At 36.7% G+C, this 22,955-nt stretch overlaps 2 protein-coding genes across 2 annotated transcripts; one reads left to right on the top strand and one right to left on the bottom strand.

Moving 5' to 3' along the window:
• Nucleotides 1-2,142: 2,142 nt before the first annotated feature.
• On the bottom strand, nucleotides 2,143-5,025 carry LOC113289368. Its single transcript, XM_026538606.1, has 3 exons — nucleotides 4,756-5,025; nucleotides 3,058-3,495; nucleotides 2,143-2,711 (listed from the first exon to the last, which is right to left on the bottom strand). Exons 1-3 carry the CDS (start codon nucleotides 4,810-4,812, stop codon nucleotides 2,535-2,537), a joined length of 672 nt encoding a protein of 223 aa, XP_026394391.1. The 5' UTR covers nucleotides 4,813-5,025; the 3' UTR covers nucleotides 2,143-2,534.
• An 11,929-nt stretch (nucleotides 5,026-16,954) lies between these two features.
• LOC113291512 (germin-like protein subfamily T member 2) lies at nucleotides 16,955-17,671 on the top strand. Its single transcript, XM_026541038.1, has one exon. The coding sequence runs from the start codon at nucleotides 16,955-16,957 to the stop codon at nucleotides 17,669-17,671; it is 717 nt and encodes a 238-aa protein (XP_026396823.1).
• Nucleotides 17,672-22,955: the final 5,284 nt, after the last annotated feature.

Below are 22,955 nucleotides of genomic sequence, written 5' to 3'. Positions count from 1 at the left end.
CTACAAATTCCCACATGGGTCAGCACACTCTCTTGTCTCCTCGCTGTGGGGCAATTACTGTCCGATACTTGCTTGCCTTTCCTAATTTAAGGGCCACCCTATCTCCCTTGTCTGTCTGTATCACTTTTGACGGATGACCGTTCAATTCTACCAGTATAGGACCATGACAGTTTGACCATCTTATATATGCAAGATAAAATTTTGAACAAATGAAGACATGTTTCGCATCCCGTACTCGACGTGACTACAATTTTATGCTTCAGTTGCGTTCAATAAAATTTCAAGGACAAGGAGCCATATATGTATGCAAATAAGATAAACACTGATTGATGTTTATGCCCCGGACTTTGACGTCGTATTTTTCGAGTTTGTTAGTCATCTCATGACAGAGATATCTACGTAGCTCTACGAGAGATGCTCATCTCAAAATTCGTGTGTCGATTTAGATTTCTGTTTATATTCCATATGATGCACCTCTTTCTCTTGCTCCGGTCGGGCCATGTTAGGTAATCCATTCCTTCCTGTGTACACTACATTAATTATTCAAAGTCTAGCTAGGGCTAGTGGGCTACTACTACCACTACAGCTATCGCCATGAATCTGTTTATTATTTTTAAGTCAGCTTCTTCTAATCCAATAGTATAGTAGTTCCTGACTATCTGTTTAGATTTCAAAAAATCTTACATTTCTCATTAATCTAATCCAGTTCCAGTCTCTCACGACCGTTCTCCATCATGAGTAATTGTCAGATTTTATATGGATTTCCTGTACATACATTAACTAAACTACTAACACGTTTCATGATGCAAAAAGCAGCAGAATACAAACAAACAGTAAACGGCCATAACTGATTAGTTAGAATCACGTAAACCAATACACAACTTAATCGAAGCATCTTTGTTTGATAAACCCTGCTAACTGATGGAATACCACCACATTAGAACTAACCACTTAAGCAAGTTTCAGACGTCAATCAAATTGAAGAAAAAAAAGGCCTGTAGAGACCACGGGGTAACCAAAGGTAGCATCGAACGTCAATTATGCAACATCAAAAGACAAAATTAAGAGACAGATGGGACTGGCGAGATGCTCATGTGGCATGTGTCAACAAATTGATAACAAAATTTGTATGGTACAGTTCATCTGTTTCAGTCTAACTCACCACTTCCTATCGATGTGATCTTACTTTTTAAATTTCACAATCAACAAACTGATGTTGTTATCCATTTCTCTATGTGGTTGGGTGTGATTTCATTTAGCCTTATTCATAAAATCGGAAATAAGAGAAAATGGTTTGGTTTCGAGTCCGAAACCACAAAAAGAACTCAGCACCTATTCAGAAGTCAGAACCGAAATATAAATCAGACATTTGATTTGATCCTTGGCGTGTTACAGGGTGTGATGTGAATCATATGATGCTGGTGACCTACTATAAAAACGCTACTAAACAGATCCAATACAAAAGAAGCACTCTTCTTCCAGAGCAAAATGCTCCAGAACTGAAACCAGATTAGGCATCCCCAACAAATCTTACCAGCCGTTAAGTACGGAACCCAGCACTACTTGGCTGTTGAGTGTGAAATCCGTAATCACCCAGGTTCCAACACACCCTGCCTGTTCTCCAGTATGTTATGATGGCGCACCTTTGTCAATTCTCAGTCGAGAAGGACCATTCACCAAACTATATTCTTTCAAAGAAAAAAAACGGAATACTAAAAACATCCAGATGCATCACCAATGCAGTGCAAATGCTAAGATTATAATATCAGGTAAGTTTCTGCACAAGGTAAGGCCAAGAAACCTAAACTAATCTTGTTATGGATACTATCTCAGAGTAATACCGTGAGGGGGTAAACCACAAAAGGCAAAGAAACGAAAAGCTGTTCAAACTGAACACGTTAGTAGATAAAACAATTTCTTTTACATCTGAAATCCAAAGAATTGATTAGGTGTTCATACACAAAGATGTAAGGTCATGCTTAAAAAACGTTTCGCAAAAATCGTAGCGGTCAATGTATTATGCTATCTACCGTCAAAAAAAGACAACTTCGAACTACTCAACATGCAGGTAAAGGTTATGATTAATCAACACCTAAGTAAGCACTACTCTGAATAAATCAAAATAAAGACCCCAGAAACTTGTCAAACACATCCAAGTGTATCTAGAATCAGAACATGCGTATTACAGTTCATGAGATTGGTGACAACAGAATAAAACTTCTAACAACTTGGTTATAGAATCTAAACAGGATTTTGAGCCAGTCATGATGATTAATAGATGGTATGTTAGCAAAATACATTTCCGCCGAAAAAGTAAAAAACACACAGATCCAAGTCGGAATATAGTTCTAACTTCTGATTATTCAACAAGAATTTAACATACCATATGTTACTATTTAGATTCTGGCTCTTACCAGTAACAATTACCTATCCCAAAGTATCTTACTGTCCTTCCAACAAAGTGAGATCTGCTTCTGCTATCTCTGTTTACAGACTTCTGTAGAGAGGTTGTTTTTTATGCCTGTTTTACCCTTCTATACTGTCTGTACCTTTCTATTCCATTGAAAGGAAAGCCATAGGGTCCATAGAAGTCCACCATTTGCAAAGTGGGGTATCAAAATTCGTCCCCAAAATGGATAGTATGGGCCTGGCAGTTTGAGCAACAGAAAGAAAAGAGCAATTGCAACAAGATGATATGGAAATCGTGCTTCCTGATAACCCCCACCAAACACTGATGTATAAGTAACATGAGATAAAACATGACACAAAAAGCACCAAAAAAAAATGGAAATTGAGGATGCATGTTAAGATATACAGAAGTTCTACTACTGGCATACTGATGAGCAAATACAGACAAATCAACCCAATAGCATGAGCTAAGATAGTTATTGATTCTTTAAATGAGTGGCTTGTCGTGAATACCTCCTTGGCTAAAATTACTAAATGATAGAAGCACCTAATTGCCATTAGCAGAACATATTCCACATGCTATCAACTAAAAAAAAAAAGTCCATCAGATTTCATGTACAAGTTCAGAAAAAAGGTGAGTATTAGTACCTTTACAGTGGGAGACAACTCTAAGAATGTGCCGTTGAAAACTCCAGCCACTAAAATTCCAGCGAGCATGGGAACGGGTATAAGGGCCATTTTTCTTTCGTGTGCAGAATATGACATCTCACTTAATGAGGTAATTGCTAGCACTGGTACAGACAAGTATTTGACAACTACAAAAACAAGATCAGCAAGGAGTTGAAGGAAGTTCACTGCTACTTTGGCCCAGGGGAAAGTCTTGACTGGTTCAGGAAAACTCTCCCACACAGTTCTTGCACTATCCATTGCACGGTCCAAATTCATTTTCCTGGGATCATCAGACTCAGCTGCTGACATGTTCATCGAGCATGAGACAATCGATTGTGTAGTTTGAAATATACACAAACCACGTGATCTATCACTAAAATTGAGGCATTGGCGACCAAGATGTGACTGATAGCGTTCCTACATTACAAGCACGAGACAAAAGATTGATTAGATAGCCATAATAGTAATAACAATAATTCTACAGAAGGGCACCCACTATCCTGGGATCCAGCAACATATGTTTCACATACCCTGATGATACAATCAGCAAGAATTTTAATCTAATGCTGATGCACAGGAATAACTCAATGGAATGTTATATTTTATATTCCATAATATATGTTTAACAATCCAAGTGTATCACCAAGTTCAACTCTACACCCAGCATAGTGACTACGAGAAGAGAGAATGGGAAGGCAAATGATAGAAGATATCCCAAGAAGTTGACAAAACACTAATAAGTTGATAAAACAAACACTAATAAGATATCCCAAGAAGTTGATAAAACACTAATAGGGGACTAGTCATGGGAGATTCGTATATGAAACTTCAGGGATTCTGAGAGAATATGAGAATTTTGGGATAGAGTCTAGGCTTTTTGAGAGTGTTTAGAATTTCAAGGGTTTATTTGAGAGAGTTTGAGGGATTTCGGAGAGGAATTTCGAGTAAATTCAGTTGGCATCATCATCCTTGTTAGAATGCCGTCCAAGCTATATTCCTTTCTCTTCATATAAACATCTAAGAAAAACAAACAGTAAAACTAAACCAAATGTACACATATGCACATTACATAGATCTTTTTTCTACAAGTACATACTATATGTTAATCCAAAGAAGTGTGAATACTCTACGATGTAGGTACAGGACCCGCCATACAGATTCAAAATGGCGAACTCTATGTTCCAGTTGCTTAAAGTTCTGTTGATAACACATTCTTTGGATTTTGAGGCACTCACTATAAAATATCTGACTTCTAAGTCAGTTGCAAAGATTATAAAGGATTTTTTCAAACTCTCAACTAATAACGGGTGATTTTGGGAACTCCCTTGAAATGCATTTAAAAACCATACTCCCGCGACTGCATAATTGAAATGTCCAGATAGCTTAGCCAACTTAAAGTAATGTAAGAAAAGTGTTTCTGTTGCTTCAATCGGCATCTAGGGGTGAGCATTTTGGCCAAGAATGCTAGAAGATTAAGAATAAGAAAAGAAAAAAGAAAAGTTTTCATAACATCTAATTGCTTGCACCCATTAATGATGACTGATACAGAAATACGATAACCAAAAAATAAGAATGATACAATGTTCCAATTTCAACTTTGATTTTCATCCAGACATCACAAATAACTAAAATTAGTTACGCAATTCCAAAGATAAAAGGATAAGAATTATGGTTTACCTTAATTCGAAAAGGAAATCGGGAAGTGGTTGTAAGAGAAACCCTAGTAGATGACATTTCTTCAAACCTTTCCAAAACCCCTTATTCAGAAGATAAAAAAACACAATCCGAAGTAATTATACCTCTAGTGAGACATTGCAACAGGAGAGGTTGAGCTGACAGAAGAAAATCAGAATAGTTTCGAGAAATTTTTGGGTTGAGGGGGTAATTAAACGTAAATCTTCACTCTGGCAGAAACCAGGGTTTTACAACAGGAGGAAGAGCAACGAGGGAAGGAGGAATGGAGATATTCAATCCTATAAACTTTGCACTTATACATCCTCGCGTTTTTAGGGGCCACCCGAAAGGATTTAGGGGCCATCAATTTATACCCAGCCAAAGATTCTAGTTAAGAGGTACCCTGTATGATATTGAAGTTAAATAAATGTCCTTCTGGTAAAACTGTATAAAAACCAAATAAAAAAAAAATTCTACTCATTTCAACTCTTCTTCTTCCAGTTTCATATTATCTTCCGATTGTGGAAGAAAAAAAACTTTCCCTCGTTCTTGTGTTCAACCGAAACATCGCCGCGAATCGTAAAATCAAAACATCGTCGATTCGTTTATAAAACAATGGATAAGGGAAATGAAACCCACAGACCTAGAACTAAAACGTTGCTCGGGGTATCGATCCAAAGATTGAGATTTTAGCAAGAAATAAAGAAATTGTTGCTGCAAATGAAGAAGAACGTGAAGAAGAAGTACCCGTCGATGTAGTCGGTGGTTGCGATTCCGATAGTCAAACACTTCGTCAATTTCAAATGGATCCAATTAGGTAAGAATCTATTATTTTTGGGGTTTATTTCGCTTTAATTCGACGAATCGAGAAAAAAAATTTGTAGGGTTTTCGGTTATTTATCCAGATTCGGGCGATATTCATGCTTATTTACTTCCGAATGTAGTCGTGTTCTTCATTTCTCAAGAATATCGACAATATTCGGGAGAAATATTTGATGGTTATCGGCCGAATATTGTTGGCCATATCTTCCTGGATACAAACTGGTAATAATCGGTAGTTTAATGAATTTTTTGGCTCCCGAATATATTTAAGTAGACACACAGTATTCGGAATTACACTCACTACCGAATATATATATATATATATATTGAAAAAATCTCAAAATTTCTGATATAGGAAAAATCCCATTTTGGAGCCAGTATTTATTCGGAAGACAATATAATGTTTTATACCTCCGATTGTGTAGGATAAAATTTTAGAGTTTCTGAACTCCAGTTGATGAATATTCGGTTGTAAACATGTTTAGTTATATTCCGATTGTTTTTCATTCGGGAAAAATATGTGTCTTCTTACTTCCGAATTTGTTTATTCGGGTTATAGTTTTGTACTTTTTCTTCCGATTGTGTAGGATGAAAAATTTAGAGCTTCTGAACTCCAATTGATGCATATTCGGTTGTAAATATGTTTAGTTAGCTTTCGATTGTTTCGTATTCGGGAACAATACGTGTCTTTTATAAATATGTGTACATTCGGGTTATATTTCCATACTTTGTCTTCCGATTGTATAGTTTGTAAATATTGTTCATTTCTTTGTTGTTTAGACAAAGTCGAGAAAGGAGGAAGAAAGTGACAGCTAGTGCTAGGAGGGAAAGGAGTGTCAAAGATAATTCAAGTGCTCAACAAATCTTACAAGAACAAAGCAGTCAACAAGGAGTGCAACCAAGTGCTGAACAAAGTGTAGAACAACAAGGCAGTGAACAAGGGTTGCAACCAAGTGTTGAACAAGACGCTCAACAAAGTGCAGAACCAACTGCTCCACAAGTTACACCCCACCATGAAATTGAACCAGTTGATCCAGTGCCAAGAGTAGAAGAAGAAGGACAACCAAGTGGTACCCAAAAAGCCAAAAAAGGAAAAGATGGTGTAAAGAAGGATATTGCTAAGAAAGCATCACATCTTGTCCCTCAGCACTTGAAGAAGAAGGGTATTCCAGCAGGCACAATCCCTGGGCTACCGGCGGATGGAGGAAAATTGCTATTTGGATACAAAGACTCATGGGCCAGAGAAATATACAAAACCGAGGTAATAAAATTACTATTTTTTATTAATGTATTGTCTATGTGTTATATCGTAATATTTGTATTAAGGATTTTTTTATGTACTTTAATAGGATCATCAAGATGCGGTCCGTCTACTCAAACCTACCGCCGCACCAACAAAAATGCTTGCGTGGCCTTTATCCGGTGAATGTGAAAGGTTCAAGTCAATTGTTGCCAACTCGGGGTTAGCTAATGCCGCCGAGAATTCATTGTTGGAACATGATCGTGTGGCCATATCGGCGTTCGTGAAGAGAATGTATCCTGAGACCGATACTTTCCATATGCCGTTTAGGGAGATGACGATTACTCCGGATGATGTTGTGCAGATTCTTAACCTTCCCGACCAAGGCACAACTATGAAGTTTAACTACACAAAGCAGTTAAGTTGGGCACAACTTTATGCTCTAACTAAAAAGTGCTTAGGTTGAGATGAAGAGACAACAACAACAGATTTTAGGAGGCATGCAAGTTACAGAACAAGACAGATCAACATTACAACTTTGATGAATATGTTCCGAGGCACCTTGGAGAAGGAAAAGGATGAAACGTTAACTGATGAGCAAGTGAACCACGCTGCCACCGCATATCTCCTTTGTGTATTGGGATGTGTCATATTCCCCAATACTTCTGGCAACCGGATCGACGCCAACCTTATACAACTTTTGGATCCTCTCCATGAAGTCGGTGACTATTCTTGGGGCACGGCATACCTAGCATTCTTGATGGAAGAGTTGAGAAAGGCTTCGAGGCTAGGAACCTGCCAAGTTGCCGGGAACGTGGCTCTATTGCAGGTTTTTTCTTTAACTCTATAACTCACTCTATAGTTATTCGGTAGACAATACATATGATGCATATTCATAACTCCAAATGACGCATATTCGGTAGGAAATGATCCATCTATTTTTCCGAATGTTGGTTATTCGGTGGCTAGGTACTTATTTTGTTTTCCGATTATATATAATCGGAAATATTCTTTTGATATTACTACCGAATATACAGGCCAGAAAAACTATAGGTTACTGAACTCCAAATGACGCATATTCGTTAGGAAATAATCCATATCTATTTCCGAATGTTGGGTATTCGGTGGATAGGTACTCAGTTTTATTTCTGATTACATATAATCGGAAGTAATGTTTGGAAATTACTACCGAATATACACAATCTATTTACTAAAATTTGGTTTCTTATGTATATAGGCATGGATCTATGACCACTTCCCTATCCGGAAGTTGGCCGGAGAGAACCCGGGGTGGTGCAAAGGTACTCCTAGAGGAACAAAGTATATATTTGAAGACAACCGTTCTAGGACAAAAGAGCAGCAGTTGATTCGCATGAGGGAGATTTTGGACCAATTGAAGGCCTCGGACGTATGCTTTGATCCATACAAGGAAGATCGAGCCAGTGGGCATATAAATGTTCGGTCGGACTTGTCCCTTTATTTTGGACCATTGTGGCACCCAACAGGATATGTGATGTATAACCCCTCTAGGGTGATGCAACAACACGGGTATATACAACATCAACCTGTGGAGAAAATGGGGGATTACTACAAATTGGAGTTGGAGTTGTGCTCTTCTAGTGGTGATAATCTCACGATTGTTCACACAGGCCCACCTACTGTTCTTGATAACTAGGATAAGAGGAATGACTTCATTATCGACACTGGTAGACAAACCACCAGGTGATGAAAATTCTCCAGACTATATGAGTTGGTATAACAACGTATCACATCATTTTGTTATCCGTGAAATCATATCCAACACTACTGCGGCGGGTTCAAGTTATAATTGTATCATCAAAGACAAACCAGCTGGTTATGATAGACTGGTGCGTGTTCTTATATTTTTGTTCATTTTATATTATTCCTATAAATCTTAGGTAATTACCGTTTGATGTTATGTCATTACGTATAAAAAACAGGTGAATAGGTTCAAGCGTGTTTCCAAAATGTTAACTGCATGCCTGAAGAGCGGAGATCCCATGCCAGCTGAGAAGATCAAAGAGGCTAGAGACCTAGTTGATAATATGGATAACGAAGATTATGCTGCCCAGTTTGGGGAGAAAGTCACGAAGAGGCATCCGCCCAAGGTGCTAATATCAAAGACGGGTAAAATAACTCGAGCTTCATCGAGCGCTGAAGGTGCTCCAACTGAAGGTGCTCAAACCCGTGGTCGTGCAGGACTGGGAGGTAGTCACGGTCGTAAAGTAAAGAAGAGTATATTAATTACAATGATTTGTGTTAAACATTCGGAAGTTTGGGTAACTAAGTTACTTCCGATTATTTCAAGTTAAAAATTTGAAAAGTATCAGTTTTTCCCAAATTCTGATTTTTGGGCCATCGTACATTCGGGACTTTACAAAAAAAAATTATCCTCCGAATATTACAAGTTCAAAACAAACCATGTAGGTTAGACAACCCATATTCGGAAGTTTTGGTAACTAAGTTTACTTCCGATTATTGCAAGTTCAAAATTTGAAAAGTATCAGTTTTTCCCAAATTCTGATTTTTGGGCCATCGTACATTCGGGACTTTACAAAAAAAAATTATCCTCCGAATATTACAAGTTCAAAACAAACCATGCCATGGCTCTAGGTGGTTCCAAGGGCCATTATAGAAGGTTAGACAACCCATATTCGGAAGTTTGGGTAACTAAGTTTACTTCCGATTATTTCAAGTTCAAAATTTGAAAAGTATCAGTTTTTCCCAAATTCTGATTTTTGGGCCATCGTACATTCAGAACTTTAGAAAAAAAAATTATCCTCCGAATATTACAAGTTCAAAACAAACCATGCCATGGCTCTAGGTGGTTCCATGGGCCAATATAGAAGGTTAGACAACCCATATTCGGAAGTTTGGGTAACTAAAGTTTACTTCCGATTATTTCAAGTTCAAAATTTGAAAAGTATCAGTTTTTCCCAAATTCTGATTTTTGGGCCATCGTACATTCGGGACTTTACAAAAAAAAATTATCCTCCGAATATTACAAGTTCAAAACAAACCATGCCATGGCTCTAGGTGGTTCCAAGGGCCATTATAGAAGGTTAGACAACCCATATTCGGAAGTTTGGGTAACTAAGTTTACTTCCGATTATTGCAAGTTCAAAATTTGAAAAGTATCAGTTTTTCCCAAATTCTGATTTTTGGGCCATCGTACATCCGGGACTTTACAAAAAAAAATTATCTTCCGAATATTACAAGTTCAAAACAAACCATGCCATGGCTCTAGGTGGTTCCAAGGGCTAATATAGAAGGTTAGACAACCCATATTCGGAAGTTTGGGTAACTAAGTTTACTTCCGATTATTGCAAGTTCAAAATTTGAAAAGTATCAGTTTTTCCCAAATTCTGATTTTTGGGCCATCATACATTCGGGACTTTACAAAAAAAATTATCCTCCGAATAATATAGTCGTGTTTAGAAATACCAACCTAATCGGTAGATAAAAATTTAAGTTCGCTACCGAATGTCCTATTCGGAGGGAATACGTGTATCGTTAGCAACCGATTGTAGTGCACCATTGATACGAAACCTCAACGGCCATATTTTCAGAAACCTCAACGGACATATTTTCAAAAATTAGAGCCGTAATCTATATAAGGAGGGTAGCCCCTCCCAGTTATTATTGAGTAAAAAATCAGAATGAAAAACCTTTTCAATGGCAATGGAAGAAGAAATACAAAAAAGGAACAAACAACCCAAAAAAATTAAACCATCGTTAGTGGCAACGAAGGAGGAGGAAGAGGAAATCAAGGCTAAGAAGCGAGGTCAAGAACAATTCCATCATAGATAAAGATTAAAACAAGTTGAGGAAGAGACCGAATGGATAAAAAATTATTACATTGTGAAAGATCTACCCAAAGAACACCAGGACGATCGTATATTTTGGATTAACGCTTCATTGGGTTCTTTTGTTGGTAAGTACAAGAAGTCACGCCAAAATTATGAACCATCACATGTTTCTTCAAGGGTGCACCATGTAATAAAATTGTGCACCGAGTACAACAGTATTCTTGCTAGGCACAGAGACGACAGGTTTTCGGCACAAGATGCTTATTCCAAGTGGAGAGGAGAGTCGTTTCTACATTTCGAAGCCGCGTTGATTGTTGCATCTCGGACTGGGAAAAAAGAATAACATGTGATGTTTGAGTGCTGTAAATTCAAATTTTTAATATTAATCGGCGGTTTGAAAAAATATGGAATTCCCGAATATGATTAATCGGATTGAAGTGTTACAATATTGTTGTTCCGATTACATAGTTTCAAAAAAGATTATAGCCGTGCCTCGAAATACCCACCAAATCGGTAGATAGATATTTAAGAGTTTTACTGATTATAATATTCAGAATCAAAACGTGTATCATTACCAACCGATTATAATATTCGGAATCAAAACGTGTATCAAAGAGCCCGATTCCTACATTCGGGAGACAACATTGTATTTTTTGCGACCGATTAAATCATATATCTTCACAAAAAAGTTTCCAAAAAACTTGTACAAATTACATGTTCGAAAAAAAAACAATCAAACATCGTCATCATCCGAGGGGATCAATTCGAGTAACTCAGCGGGAAAGTTGTTGTCCATAACGCGATCCCAATCAACCATGTTGGACTCATATTATTTCACCCAATCCTTGCAATGGTTCATCGAAAAGTAATCGTGCCACTTACTCAACGGAGGTAACGGACAATCTTTCTTTACTCTTAAACCGATAAAATGCATTTCATTCACAAATGCCATTACGATTCTTCTATCTTTAGCCGACTCGTCGCAAGCCGTTCTTGTGGGTGCAACGTCATGCTAAGTCCATACATAGGAGGAACAAAGAAATGTACCACGCAATTCAAAACGTCCGCTAGGAGATATCCAAATTTAGGCATTGTCATCCAATACTTGGATCCGATTGTCTTCAATCCCTTTCGGCACTTCACACGCGCAACTAAGTCTTTGAACTCTTGTTCTTTGTCGTATATATCTCCTCGCCTCATCATCTCCATATAAAAACCCTTGTCCTTCACTAGTTGTACCGCCATCTTATTTCTTAAATATTGGCATTGGGTGACATCTTCGATATCCGCCTCTCTAAAGTAACCCATTTGTTCCGTAGCAACGTGAAACCCACAATTTCCATCCCCATCAACCTCGTCGGTCGACAAAACAAATGGAATGATAAGTGGAGGGAGTTGTTCCAAATACTCTTTGTATATTGTATATGTGGATCGATTTGGTCTTTCATTAAGATCTCTAGGGCAACGAAGAGTACCTTTGTCCTCTTTTATAGTAAGAATTTCCATTGGTTGGGTTTGTTGCGAGGCGTTCATTTGCTCAACAACTTTTTCGACAACATTGGGTTGACTTACTTGAGAAGGCTCTGTAGAGATCTTTGGCCTTACTTGTCGGGTGGTTGGTCCACTTTGATCATTTCTTGGACGACCTCTTTTCTTAGGTTCCGGCTCATCTTCAAATTCGGCTTCCGAACGCTCGTGCCTAGACAATATTCTTTTATTAGACAAATACTCCTTCAAATCTTTTCTTTGGATGGTCCTCGACACTTCGGTGTTCGGCCTACCGGTGTTCTTTTGCTTAATAGGTTCACCAACCTCCCTTAAACAAGGGTGAAGGGCTTCCTCCAAATTATGCATCAATATTTGCTTTTTGGTGCCGTTTGATGTAGCGTAACGCTCGGCTATTCGTGCACACAATTCCGACTCCAAGAAAGACGAACCATCAACTACCGGGGTGTTCGGATTGAAATTCAATTGCTTCCAAAATGGATGAATATCATTGATGGCAATCACTTCAACATACCTACCCAACTTATGACGACACGGGAGTCCAATACCTATCATATCCTTGCAAACACAAACCGTGTTCTCGTCATCATAAGTTTTATATAACTTCAATTGTTTCATCATGCGATTTATTGCCCATCTTGAAACTTTATGAACAACTCCCCTTAGAAGAAATTTTTCCTTAATATGTTCCATCGGGAATTGGTGTACACTAAATTGCATACAGTTCCTAATCTTTACGAGATCACGATTGGTGAATTCATGGATTGCTTCTTGGATCGACACAACTCCAATTTTACTACCAATTAGTATTTTCTTTAGTCGACCATGAGACCCCTCCGCAATGCTTGTCGCCTCGTTCTTGAAGTTACGATATTCATATGTCCATGCAAACACAAACCTCTCCTTAATCGTTAACCATTGTTTTTTACAATACTCAACCGGTTTTGGGTAGTCCGTGCCGTATTCATCCTCAAATTTCTTCAAGTTACATTCGTAAATTTCCTCGGTCATCGAACAAACGATTTTGTCCCATGCTTTCATGAACATTTTCCAAATAATTCCATCCTCCTTCCACTTTTCTTCAAATAACCTATCCTCTTCCTTACGTTCTTTCATGGTTAATTTACTAATGCGCTCATCCTCTTCCTTTGACCTCTTGGTACCCTTCGTTGGTCTTTTATCTTGGAAATGATGATGGCAATTGGTTTTGAGATTGCATTGAATGTGCCACGTACATTGCAAGTTTTGGGCTTCCGGAAACACTACCGCTATTGCATGCATTAAGGCTTGATCGTTATCCGTTACAATAACCCTTGGAAAATTATCACCGTTATAAATGGACCTCAACGTCTCCAACATCCAAATGAAACTCACATTGTTCTCATGATCCATTAAACCCCATGCAATCGTAAACGTGTTTTTGTCCGAAGTATGGCAAACAATGTTCAACAACGGCATGTTATACTTGTTTGTCCAATAAGCAGCATCTATCAACAAAATTTGATGAAAGCATTGAGCCAATTGGATCATTTCGGGATGTGCCAAGAAAATACGAACCACTATACCATCCTTTTCTTCCCTTCTCAAGGTGTAGCCGTGTAACTCCGCTAACCACTCCGATTGTTGCATGACCGTTCTACCATCCCATTCAGTCCTTTTGATCGTAGCTAGGGCCGACTTAATTGTAGACAAAGAAGACAAGTTGTCGGGGTCGTCCGCCTTATTTTACTTAAGATCGCACTCGCTTTTTGGATCCGCATAGACCTCACCGTCTGCATTTGATGTGGTTTTAACTTGGCAACCATTACATGTCCAATTAAATCCAACGGATCATCATGGTTGTGACAACCGTTATCAACTTTATACATTTTATACTCTTTACCTTTAATACCATCGGGCTTATAGAAGACAATTTTAAATGGGCATCCTATCTTCTTGGTATTGCTTCGGTATTTCCTATTCGTCTTTCGTACGTACTTACTATTCTGTCCCTCGTGACTCTTTCCCGTCCCACCTCGCTCACAAATCATTTCAAATCGAGTATCACTAACATGATTATTTTGAACTACCACGCACATGTTATCTTTTGCCTTGTTCATAAGCCATTCCTTTGCCTCCTTCTTACTTCCAAATGTCTAAACGTGCATAAAACAAAACAAATCTAATAAGCAAAACCATCTAACATATAAATTTTGAAAAAAAAGAAAAGTAGTAATGAGTATACCAAATCGTTTGCATAGTATAGGGAAGTGTCGGGCCTCAAATAGAAATCATCAACAAACTCTTCAACGGCCTGCATATGAAAGCAACAAATTATTATACAATAATCGGAGGTTATTAAACAAGTCAAACTGTCGAATATACTATATTCGGAATCCTATCGGTTACCCAAAACACCCAATTTATGCAAATGAATGTACACAGTTTACTGAGTGCAAAAAATGATATAATCGGAATCTAAAATATATAGTAAAACATCCGAATATAAATAACCGGGAGATAACTTTAATCGATAAACATCCGATTTTCAAGTTTTCAGAAATTTTATTTTGAGGCCACTGTTATATTCGGCAGTCAAATAATGTTAAACTATTACCGATTGTAAAGGATAAGAATACTGAGGCCACTGTTATTGATACTACATATTAATATTGAGGCCACTGTTATATAGTACAAATAATGTTATATATTGATACTACATATTAATATGTACTACACTAGTAGTAACAAAAATATCTTACTAGTTTGTTACTAGTAAATTAAGTAACTACTTTACTAGTAGTAACTAGTATAGTAGTATACTAGTAGTACAGTACTCCCTCCGTTCCACTTTAAATGATGTTTTTGGAGTTTTCACACAGATTAAGAAATGTAGAAAGATATGAAGATTTTTCATCTATACCCTTAAGAAAAGTCTTCAAACATTAATTGCTATTAGTGCATTAAAAAAAAAACTTATAGTTCCAAGAAAAAAAGTTAGGATGTTATTGCTAGTTTTGTGGAAAAATATGAAACTTTCGATTATTGTGGAACAAAAAAATAACCCTAAAACATCATCTAAAACGGAACGGAGGGAGTAATATACTAGTAATATACTATATACTAGTGTATCAGTATACCAGTAACTAGTACTAGTAATAACATGTAGTATCAATACATAATTTTTTTTTGATATGTAATATCAATACATAAGATACTACATATCAATATATAACATACTATATATCAATATGTAGTATCAATACATAACATAACAATATTGAACATAACATATTGATACTACATATTAATATATAATATCAATATTAATATGTAGTATCAATATATAACATATTACATATTAATATGTAGTATCAATATATAACATATTGCTAATAGTACTAATTACTACTAGTATACTAGTTAGTACATATTACTACTAATATACTACATATTAATACTAGTATACTAGTTACTACATATTAATATATAAAATACTAGTATACTACGTAGTAACTAGTATACTAGTAGTAATATGTAGTAACTAGTATATTAGTAGTATACCAATTACGAGGTTCGAAATTGTATTTTTAGCTGCAAGAATATGCCAAACAGCAACCGGTTCAGGAATCCGGATTTTCTGTTGCAGGATTCTAAATTTTGAAGCTATCATAACCTGAAAGTCTGTGTTACATTTGTTGATATAGTGTCATGGAGGAACCAATTTCGGGCGAACTGCAAGGGGACCCTTTATTACTACCAGCTACGACTATGATGCCTCAATTTATAAATATGGTGAGTAAACTTGAACGGTTTAACCCTTTGTTTCCTCTCGGCACGTCTTATTCATAGAAAACATTATTATGCACCAAAGTTTCTTGAGTTCTGTTCTGTTCTTGATCTTTTCCAAACAGCAAAATTCGTTCCCAGAGTGCTGTGGAAGAACACGAAAAACACGAAGTACAAGAGTTACAATAGTTAAGCGATGGGATTACATGTTCTTGATCTGTTCTGTTCTAGATGGATATCTTTTTTCGATTTTTTATAGCGCATTTCAACGGATAAAATCAGCGATGACCTGCCTCAGATTATAATTCTGTTAGGCAAATTATATATTCTGTAAGTAATCATTTGGTGCTATTTCCTCTTTGTTATTATTTAGCACGAGTGCAATATATACAGTCATGCATGGAGTGATGGAACCATGCATATTCCACCCGCAAGTTATATTTGTTGATGTCGTATGCTCGCCACACTCTAGTTTATATCTTTTTGTATCTTTTGAAGGTGCTATCTTTGGCACCCTTTATTTTTATATATTTTTTTTCCCAGACAGAGGTGGGTCTATCTGCACCTTCTCCTTCAGCCGTCGCATGCATAGATTTTATCATTTTCCAAATCTGGGCAGCAATTGAGCTTAGTTTCATCACAAGTTAGGTGATGCGTGGAATCATGAAAATCAAACGGTAGTTGTGAGTACCTGATGAGAGGTCCATCAGAAGTTTGGTTAACTGGTTTTGCACACGTCTCTCTCTATTCTCTTTTTTGAGTTCTGCACAGTGACGCATGGTCTTAAAAATATAATTTTGGGTATAAATTTTCTAAGTATAGAAAACCCCGTTAAGAATGGCTAATCATATATAAATAGCAAAATATAAGGCTGTACGTTTTTCTCATCAGCATCTAAAATCAACCAACTTCAACGAAACTAAGGGTTAAAGGGGCAGAGGTTAAACCTATATAAGAATCATAAACTTCATAGTAAACTCAAAACATTTCGATCTACCTGACTCGCTAATCAATACAACAAATCTCAAGTAAAGCCATGGCTGCTGTGTGCTGTATTAAAACTACATCCTCATTCTTCCTAGTTCTTTGTTTAACTGTGATCCGGTTTTTTACTTTGCCATGCTTTTCTTCTGATCCCGATCCGCTTCAAGACATTTGTGTTGCTGACTTGAACTCCACAATTCGCGTCAATGGGTTCCCTTGCAAGCCGGAATCTCAAGTTACATCAGATGATTTCTTCTTTAGTGGCTTGATGACTGCAGCAAGCACAGCAAACCCCGAACGGTTTGGAGTGCAACGTGGTGATGTATTCACCTTCCCTGGGTTAAACACCCAAGGACTTACGGTAAGCCGAATCGACCTCGCACCTGGTGGAATTATTCCACTTCACGTACACCCTCGAGGAAGTCAGGCTAATTTACTCATAAAAGGGAAACTCTTTTTCGGGTTCATAACTACTACTGATGTTTTGTACGGAAAGGTTATGAAACCTGGAGAGTTGAATATTATTCCTAGAGGACTCGTGCACTTTGCAGCCAACGTTGGACCGGGAAATGTTCTTGTGATAGCTGTTTTAAATAGTCAAAATCCCGGATTCTCAAGAATTCCTTCTAACCTCTTCAACTCTACCCCAACAATTCCTAATTATATTTTGGCTAGGAACTTCCGCGTTAATGAGAAGGTCATCGCTTTCATAAAATCTAAGTTTGATTTCAATGTTTCTTTGGCTACTGCAACTCGGGAAAACATATAGGTTTCCCTATTATAGTGTGTGCATTTAAAGTAATCTTGCTAATAATAAAGCCTAGTATGTATCCTTCCTGTCAATGAGCAGGAATATGTAAGTTCCTATTTGGTTTGTAATAAAGGACTCATGCATGCATCGTCCCTTCTCTTTATTTATGAAGGCTCCGGATCTCCTGTCCCCCTTTCCCGTATCCCCCATGTCCCTCCAATTATAATCGAACACATGTCAACAGAATTATTACCTCATCAACACCGTTACCACTGACGTTAGGTATATTCCAGTATTTAATTTGTGCGTCTTCATCCTTACGTTTGGGATTTGATTATTGTGACAATATTAAAGATTTTGAGATTTTTTTCCTTTAATTATCAGAAAATGGTAGAGATCTCAAGGTGTAGGGGAAACAAAAACTTTACTAATCCACAGAGTTTAGCCTTCAATCAGACTACCAAATGACATATCGATTAGTAACTACTAGATCCCTGATCATAAAAGAATTGTAAGTCTGTAATTAATGGTGATACAAGATTATCGATCGTACATATATAGACTAATATGCAGTTACGATTCCATAATTATTTTTTGTAAGTGTGAAAAAGTGAAGGAGTTAGACTCCAATTTCTGTTCAATTAGTAAGGATCTAATGTCGGAAGCAAAGAGCGACAACAATTTAGAGAATTGAATTCAGAGAACAGAAAAAATTCAAACTACTCTCCCCCTGCATTTATTTGCCACATCGAAACTCCTACTGTCATGGAGGAACCACTATCCTATTCTCAGTAATATTTTAGACTGTATGTCTAGAAAATACCTTTTCATCCCTTCTTCTCCATTGCTATTCAAAATCAGTCAAAAGATGGAAAAATTAATTATGAATTTATGATCAAAAATACTTTATTACAGATAACATTTCGTTTTTGAAAGATAACGGAGTAATATTTGGTGAGTATTTTTAAGACAAGTGTCTGTATTATGATTGGTGGGACACGAGGGTATAGAGAAACCAGGGACAGGGGATCCCGACCCATTTATGAATTATATTTCTAATTAATTTGAGTTTCCATAAATTTATCAAGGAAACTCTAGTAGGTACATGCATGTTCATACTTATAACCGTACATCAACCTTTTACCTGCAATTGGAGAAGTCACGAATATATAAGGATTTAGGACCTGGTTGATGATACCAGTGACCTGAGTTCGAAATTCGCTAGCATCAAATTTTTTATCGATCAAAAAAAAAAAATTAAGAAAAATTTACTCTAATTAATTTACAGATTTCAGATTTAACTTCGTTAAACCGAGAAATATATTATTCTAAAAAAATTAATAAATAATCCGAGTATTAGATTTCAATATATATTAATACAATTTCAACTGTATACAACATATGAAGAATATTAGGGATGTCAATGGGTACCCATTACCCGGAACCGGATCCGGTAGACTTGGGTCCGGTTTCGGGTCCTAAAGTTGGACCCATTAGCAACTTAGGACCCGACGCGTAATTATCCGATTGGACCCGAATCTAAACGGGTCCAAACGGGTAATACCCGTTGGGTACCCGCGGGTATCGGGTACCCGTTTATTCATACTTTTATTCATGTTTTTGCTAGTTTTAGCTTTGATATTTTACTCGTTTTAAATTTTTCTCTTACATTTAATCTTTATTTAGTACATTAATAAGAAATAATAATAAATTTTATAAAAATTATTTAAATCCAAGCCAAAAAGAGACAAATATTAAGTTTTTGAGGTTTTTTTAATAGTTTTCTTAAGACCCAATGGGTACCCGGGTATTTAAACAGGTCCGGTTCTGGGTCCACAAGTATAGGAACCGGACCCGGAACCGTTAGGACCCGGATCCGACCTTTATAAGTAGGGTCCAGGTCTAGTGATACCCGGGAGGACCCGGACCCGTTAACACCCCTAAAGAATATTTGGCACAACTCCTTCCACTCATTAGTCCATTTGTTTGACATGATTATGGATATAATTATGTCGAAAAAATAGTTGCTAGACTGGGCTATCTTTTATTTGTTCAGAGAAATTTCAGCATTTTGTTCCTTTAGATAAGCCCTTTCCATCCATAGCTTCTTTGAGTTTTCTACCCAAAGCAAACGCTAATGGAGGCGGCACTGCATTTCCAATTTGCCTATGCTTATTAATTGTGTTTCCAGCAAACTTGAAACTTTCCCGAAGACCATGCATACAAAAAATATAATCGAGCCATTATTATTTTTTGGGGAGTTCCGCAAAGTGATGCATGGGGCTAAAAATATATAGAAAACCCAGTTGGGATGGCTAATCATCTACAAATAGCAAAACTGCAGGGCTGTACGTTTTCTCATCCGCGTCTAAAATCAACCAACCAACTTCTCAACTAAAGTTATAATTAGCAGGTAAAATGAATGAACACGCCACAGGTGTTCATTATAGACGGTAGCAGTAAAGTGGCAGATGTTAAACCTATATAAGCAACATAAATTTCATATAACATTTCGATCTAGCAGAACCTGCTAATTAATACACCAGATCTCAAAAAAGATTAACAAAACGCTGTTAATTTTAGCGTCAAAACTACACCATTGTTTTAGAAAGGCCGTAAGGATTATAAACTGTAGGATCTTAGATAACCCAAACAATATGGGACTAATAATCTCAACGGTTAAACACCTTAAGACTTATGGTGAACCGGATCGACCTCGCACCTGGTGGAATAATTCCATTTCACGTACATCCTCGAGCACGCGAAGCTAATTTTCTCATGAAAGGCCAACTCTTTTTGGGGTTCATAACCAGGAATGATGTTTTATACGCAAAGGTTATGAAACCTGGTGAGTTGAAATGGTAACTGTAAAAGAGACTAATGGTACTATTGTGCCTCTAGGGACATACAAGGAAAACCAAATCGATCAATATACAATTGAAACTCCGTAATTAGGATCAGCAAAATCCATTAACAAAATGAAATTATTAATTAACGAGTTAAAATTCAACCTTGGTAAGCCTAATTGGAATGAGACAACCATATATATATTGGAGATATTAACAAATAATCAAGTATTACATTAAATATAATTCCAACCAAACATGTTTATTTCTCGGTCCTAATAAATGACTCTTTTAATGGGAGGTTTGAGAGTACTAAGAGCTTCTCCAATGGTAATTGTGGGTCTTTCATATGTGACATCACTTTTAAGACATCCTTTAGGTATAAAATCCTACATATTAGGAGAAATTTTTTTTTGTCTTCAACCCATAAAATGTTGTATCATCCTTTTACTCATTTGTAGGTATATAATTGATTAAAATTATTTCCTTTCTTGTTTTTAATGATTTTTATTAACAAAAATGTGACTAGGATGGGAAGACATCCTCTAAGTGAACCTCTAAAACTAGAGGTTGACCTAGAGGATGTCTAACTTTTCTTTTGCCACATCATCCTCACATCAATGGATTGGAGATGATTTTTTGTAAAAATTGTTATGTATCCTATGTGGATGAAGACTTTTTTCTTCACACACATTCCATTGGAGAAGCTCTAAAGGCCTGAGACAAGGAGACCCGTTATCACCATTTTTATTCATTCTTGTTGCTGAATCACTAAATCTTATGTTCAAAAAAGCTTGTCATGTGGGATGGTTCCAAGGTTTTGAAGCGGTTCAAGAAGGTACAGTGATGAGTCACTTACAATTTGCGGATGATACCATTGTATTCTTACAACCTTACTCTAACCAAGTTGCCCATCTTCGAAATATTTTGCTTTGGTTTGAGATTATTACCTGTTTGAAGGTGAACTTTAAGAAGACTTCTATAATTCGGGTTGGGGAGGTTCCACAAGTAAACGAGTTAGCCAGCTCTTTTGAGTGTAAAGTGGAGTCTTTTCCTGTATCTTATTTGGGTTTACCCCTAGGAGACACGGATAAATTTTTGATGGGGGCGTTTTTCGAAGTGGGCATGGGGGACAAATGGTATGTTGAGATGTGTCTTTGATGTTAATCGATTCCCATGAATTATATTTCCAAAAATACAAACACCAATTAAGATATCTAATTTCCTCTCCAAAAATACATTTCTTTTATATTTTTGGAGACAATATTCATGGGAATCAATTAACATTAAAGACACATCTCAACATACCATTTGTCCTCCATGTCCCCTTCAAAAAGCGTCCCATCAAAAATTTTCTCTAGGACACACATATCTTTGGGCAGTGACTAAATGCAACCCAGAAAAGAGTTAAATACAATCCACAAATAAAAAGTTAGATATTTATCGACCTAAGTTACGTAGGTAACGACAACCCACCACAATCATCACCATCTTTCCTGTTTTAAAAACTGATTTGATCTAACAACATTAATAGTGGGAATCATAAGTTCAGATTAGACCACTATCAACAGTGAGAAATATGATTACATTCTTCTGCGAATTTTAGGAATATGATTGTGAACTGAATATGTCTAACTAAAACACCGTCCAGGTAAACAACGTGATTTGGATTGGGTCCATATTCCTTGAACAACCACATGACTATTTTCATTATAACTCGTTGGAGGATTATTTCATGAATTTTTATGTTTAATTTTCATGGTTTCTCTTGATCCTTGTTTACTTCATACTTTGTATTTAAATAAACCCTAATTTCAATTTTAAAAAGAATTTTAATGATTTTGACTTGGAATTCGATATTTTGTGTTAATATGGTAAGATGATCAAGGAGTGCAGATGTTCAATCAGGTTTGTTTTTCTGAAAGTGTTAATCAAAAGATAAGGAAGATGATGATGATGATAACGATAACGGAGGTTTTTAATAACCCACGTAATATAAGTTAACAAATATTTACACTTTAAGTTGTAGGTTGTGTTTAACACTATTGTGGGTTGTATTTCGTCATTGTCTATCTTTCTAAGACGAAATGGGATATTGTGATTGAGAGTGTGGAATCCAGCCTTGCATCTTGGTCTGTTATATTCCTATCCGTAGGGGGGAAGTTAATCCTTATGCATGCGGTTTTACAAGCACTCCCTGTTTATCTTACGTCACTTTTCGTCGCTCCAGTTTCAGTGATAACAAAATTGGAAAAATTGTTTAGGAATTTTTTGTGAAATGACAAGGATGGAAATCATAAATCCCATCTTGTTAAGTATTACGTGGTCACATGTGAGAAGTCTAGAGGAGGTCTCGGTGTGAAGAAACTCAAAATTCTGAACTCTTCGCTTATTATAAAGTGGTTGTGGCGTTTTGGCAGTGAAAAAGAGGCTTTATGGAGAATTATTATAGCGGA

The sequence above is a fragment of the Papaver somniferum genome, chromosome 6 (assembly GCF_003573695.1).
Source record: "Papaver somniferum cultivar HN1 chromosome 6, ASM357369v1, whole genome shotgun sequence".
Classification (NCBI taxonomy): Eukaryota; Viridiplantae; Streptophyta; class Magnoliopsida; order Ranunculales; family Papaveraceae; genus Papaver; species Papaver somniferum.
Note: the sequence above shows the minus strand (reverse complement) of the source record. Positions and strands in the feature narration are given on the sequence as shown.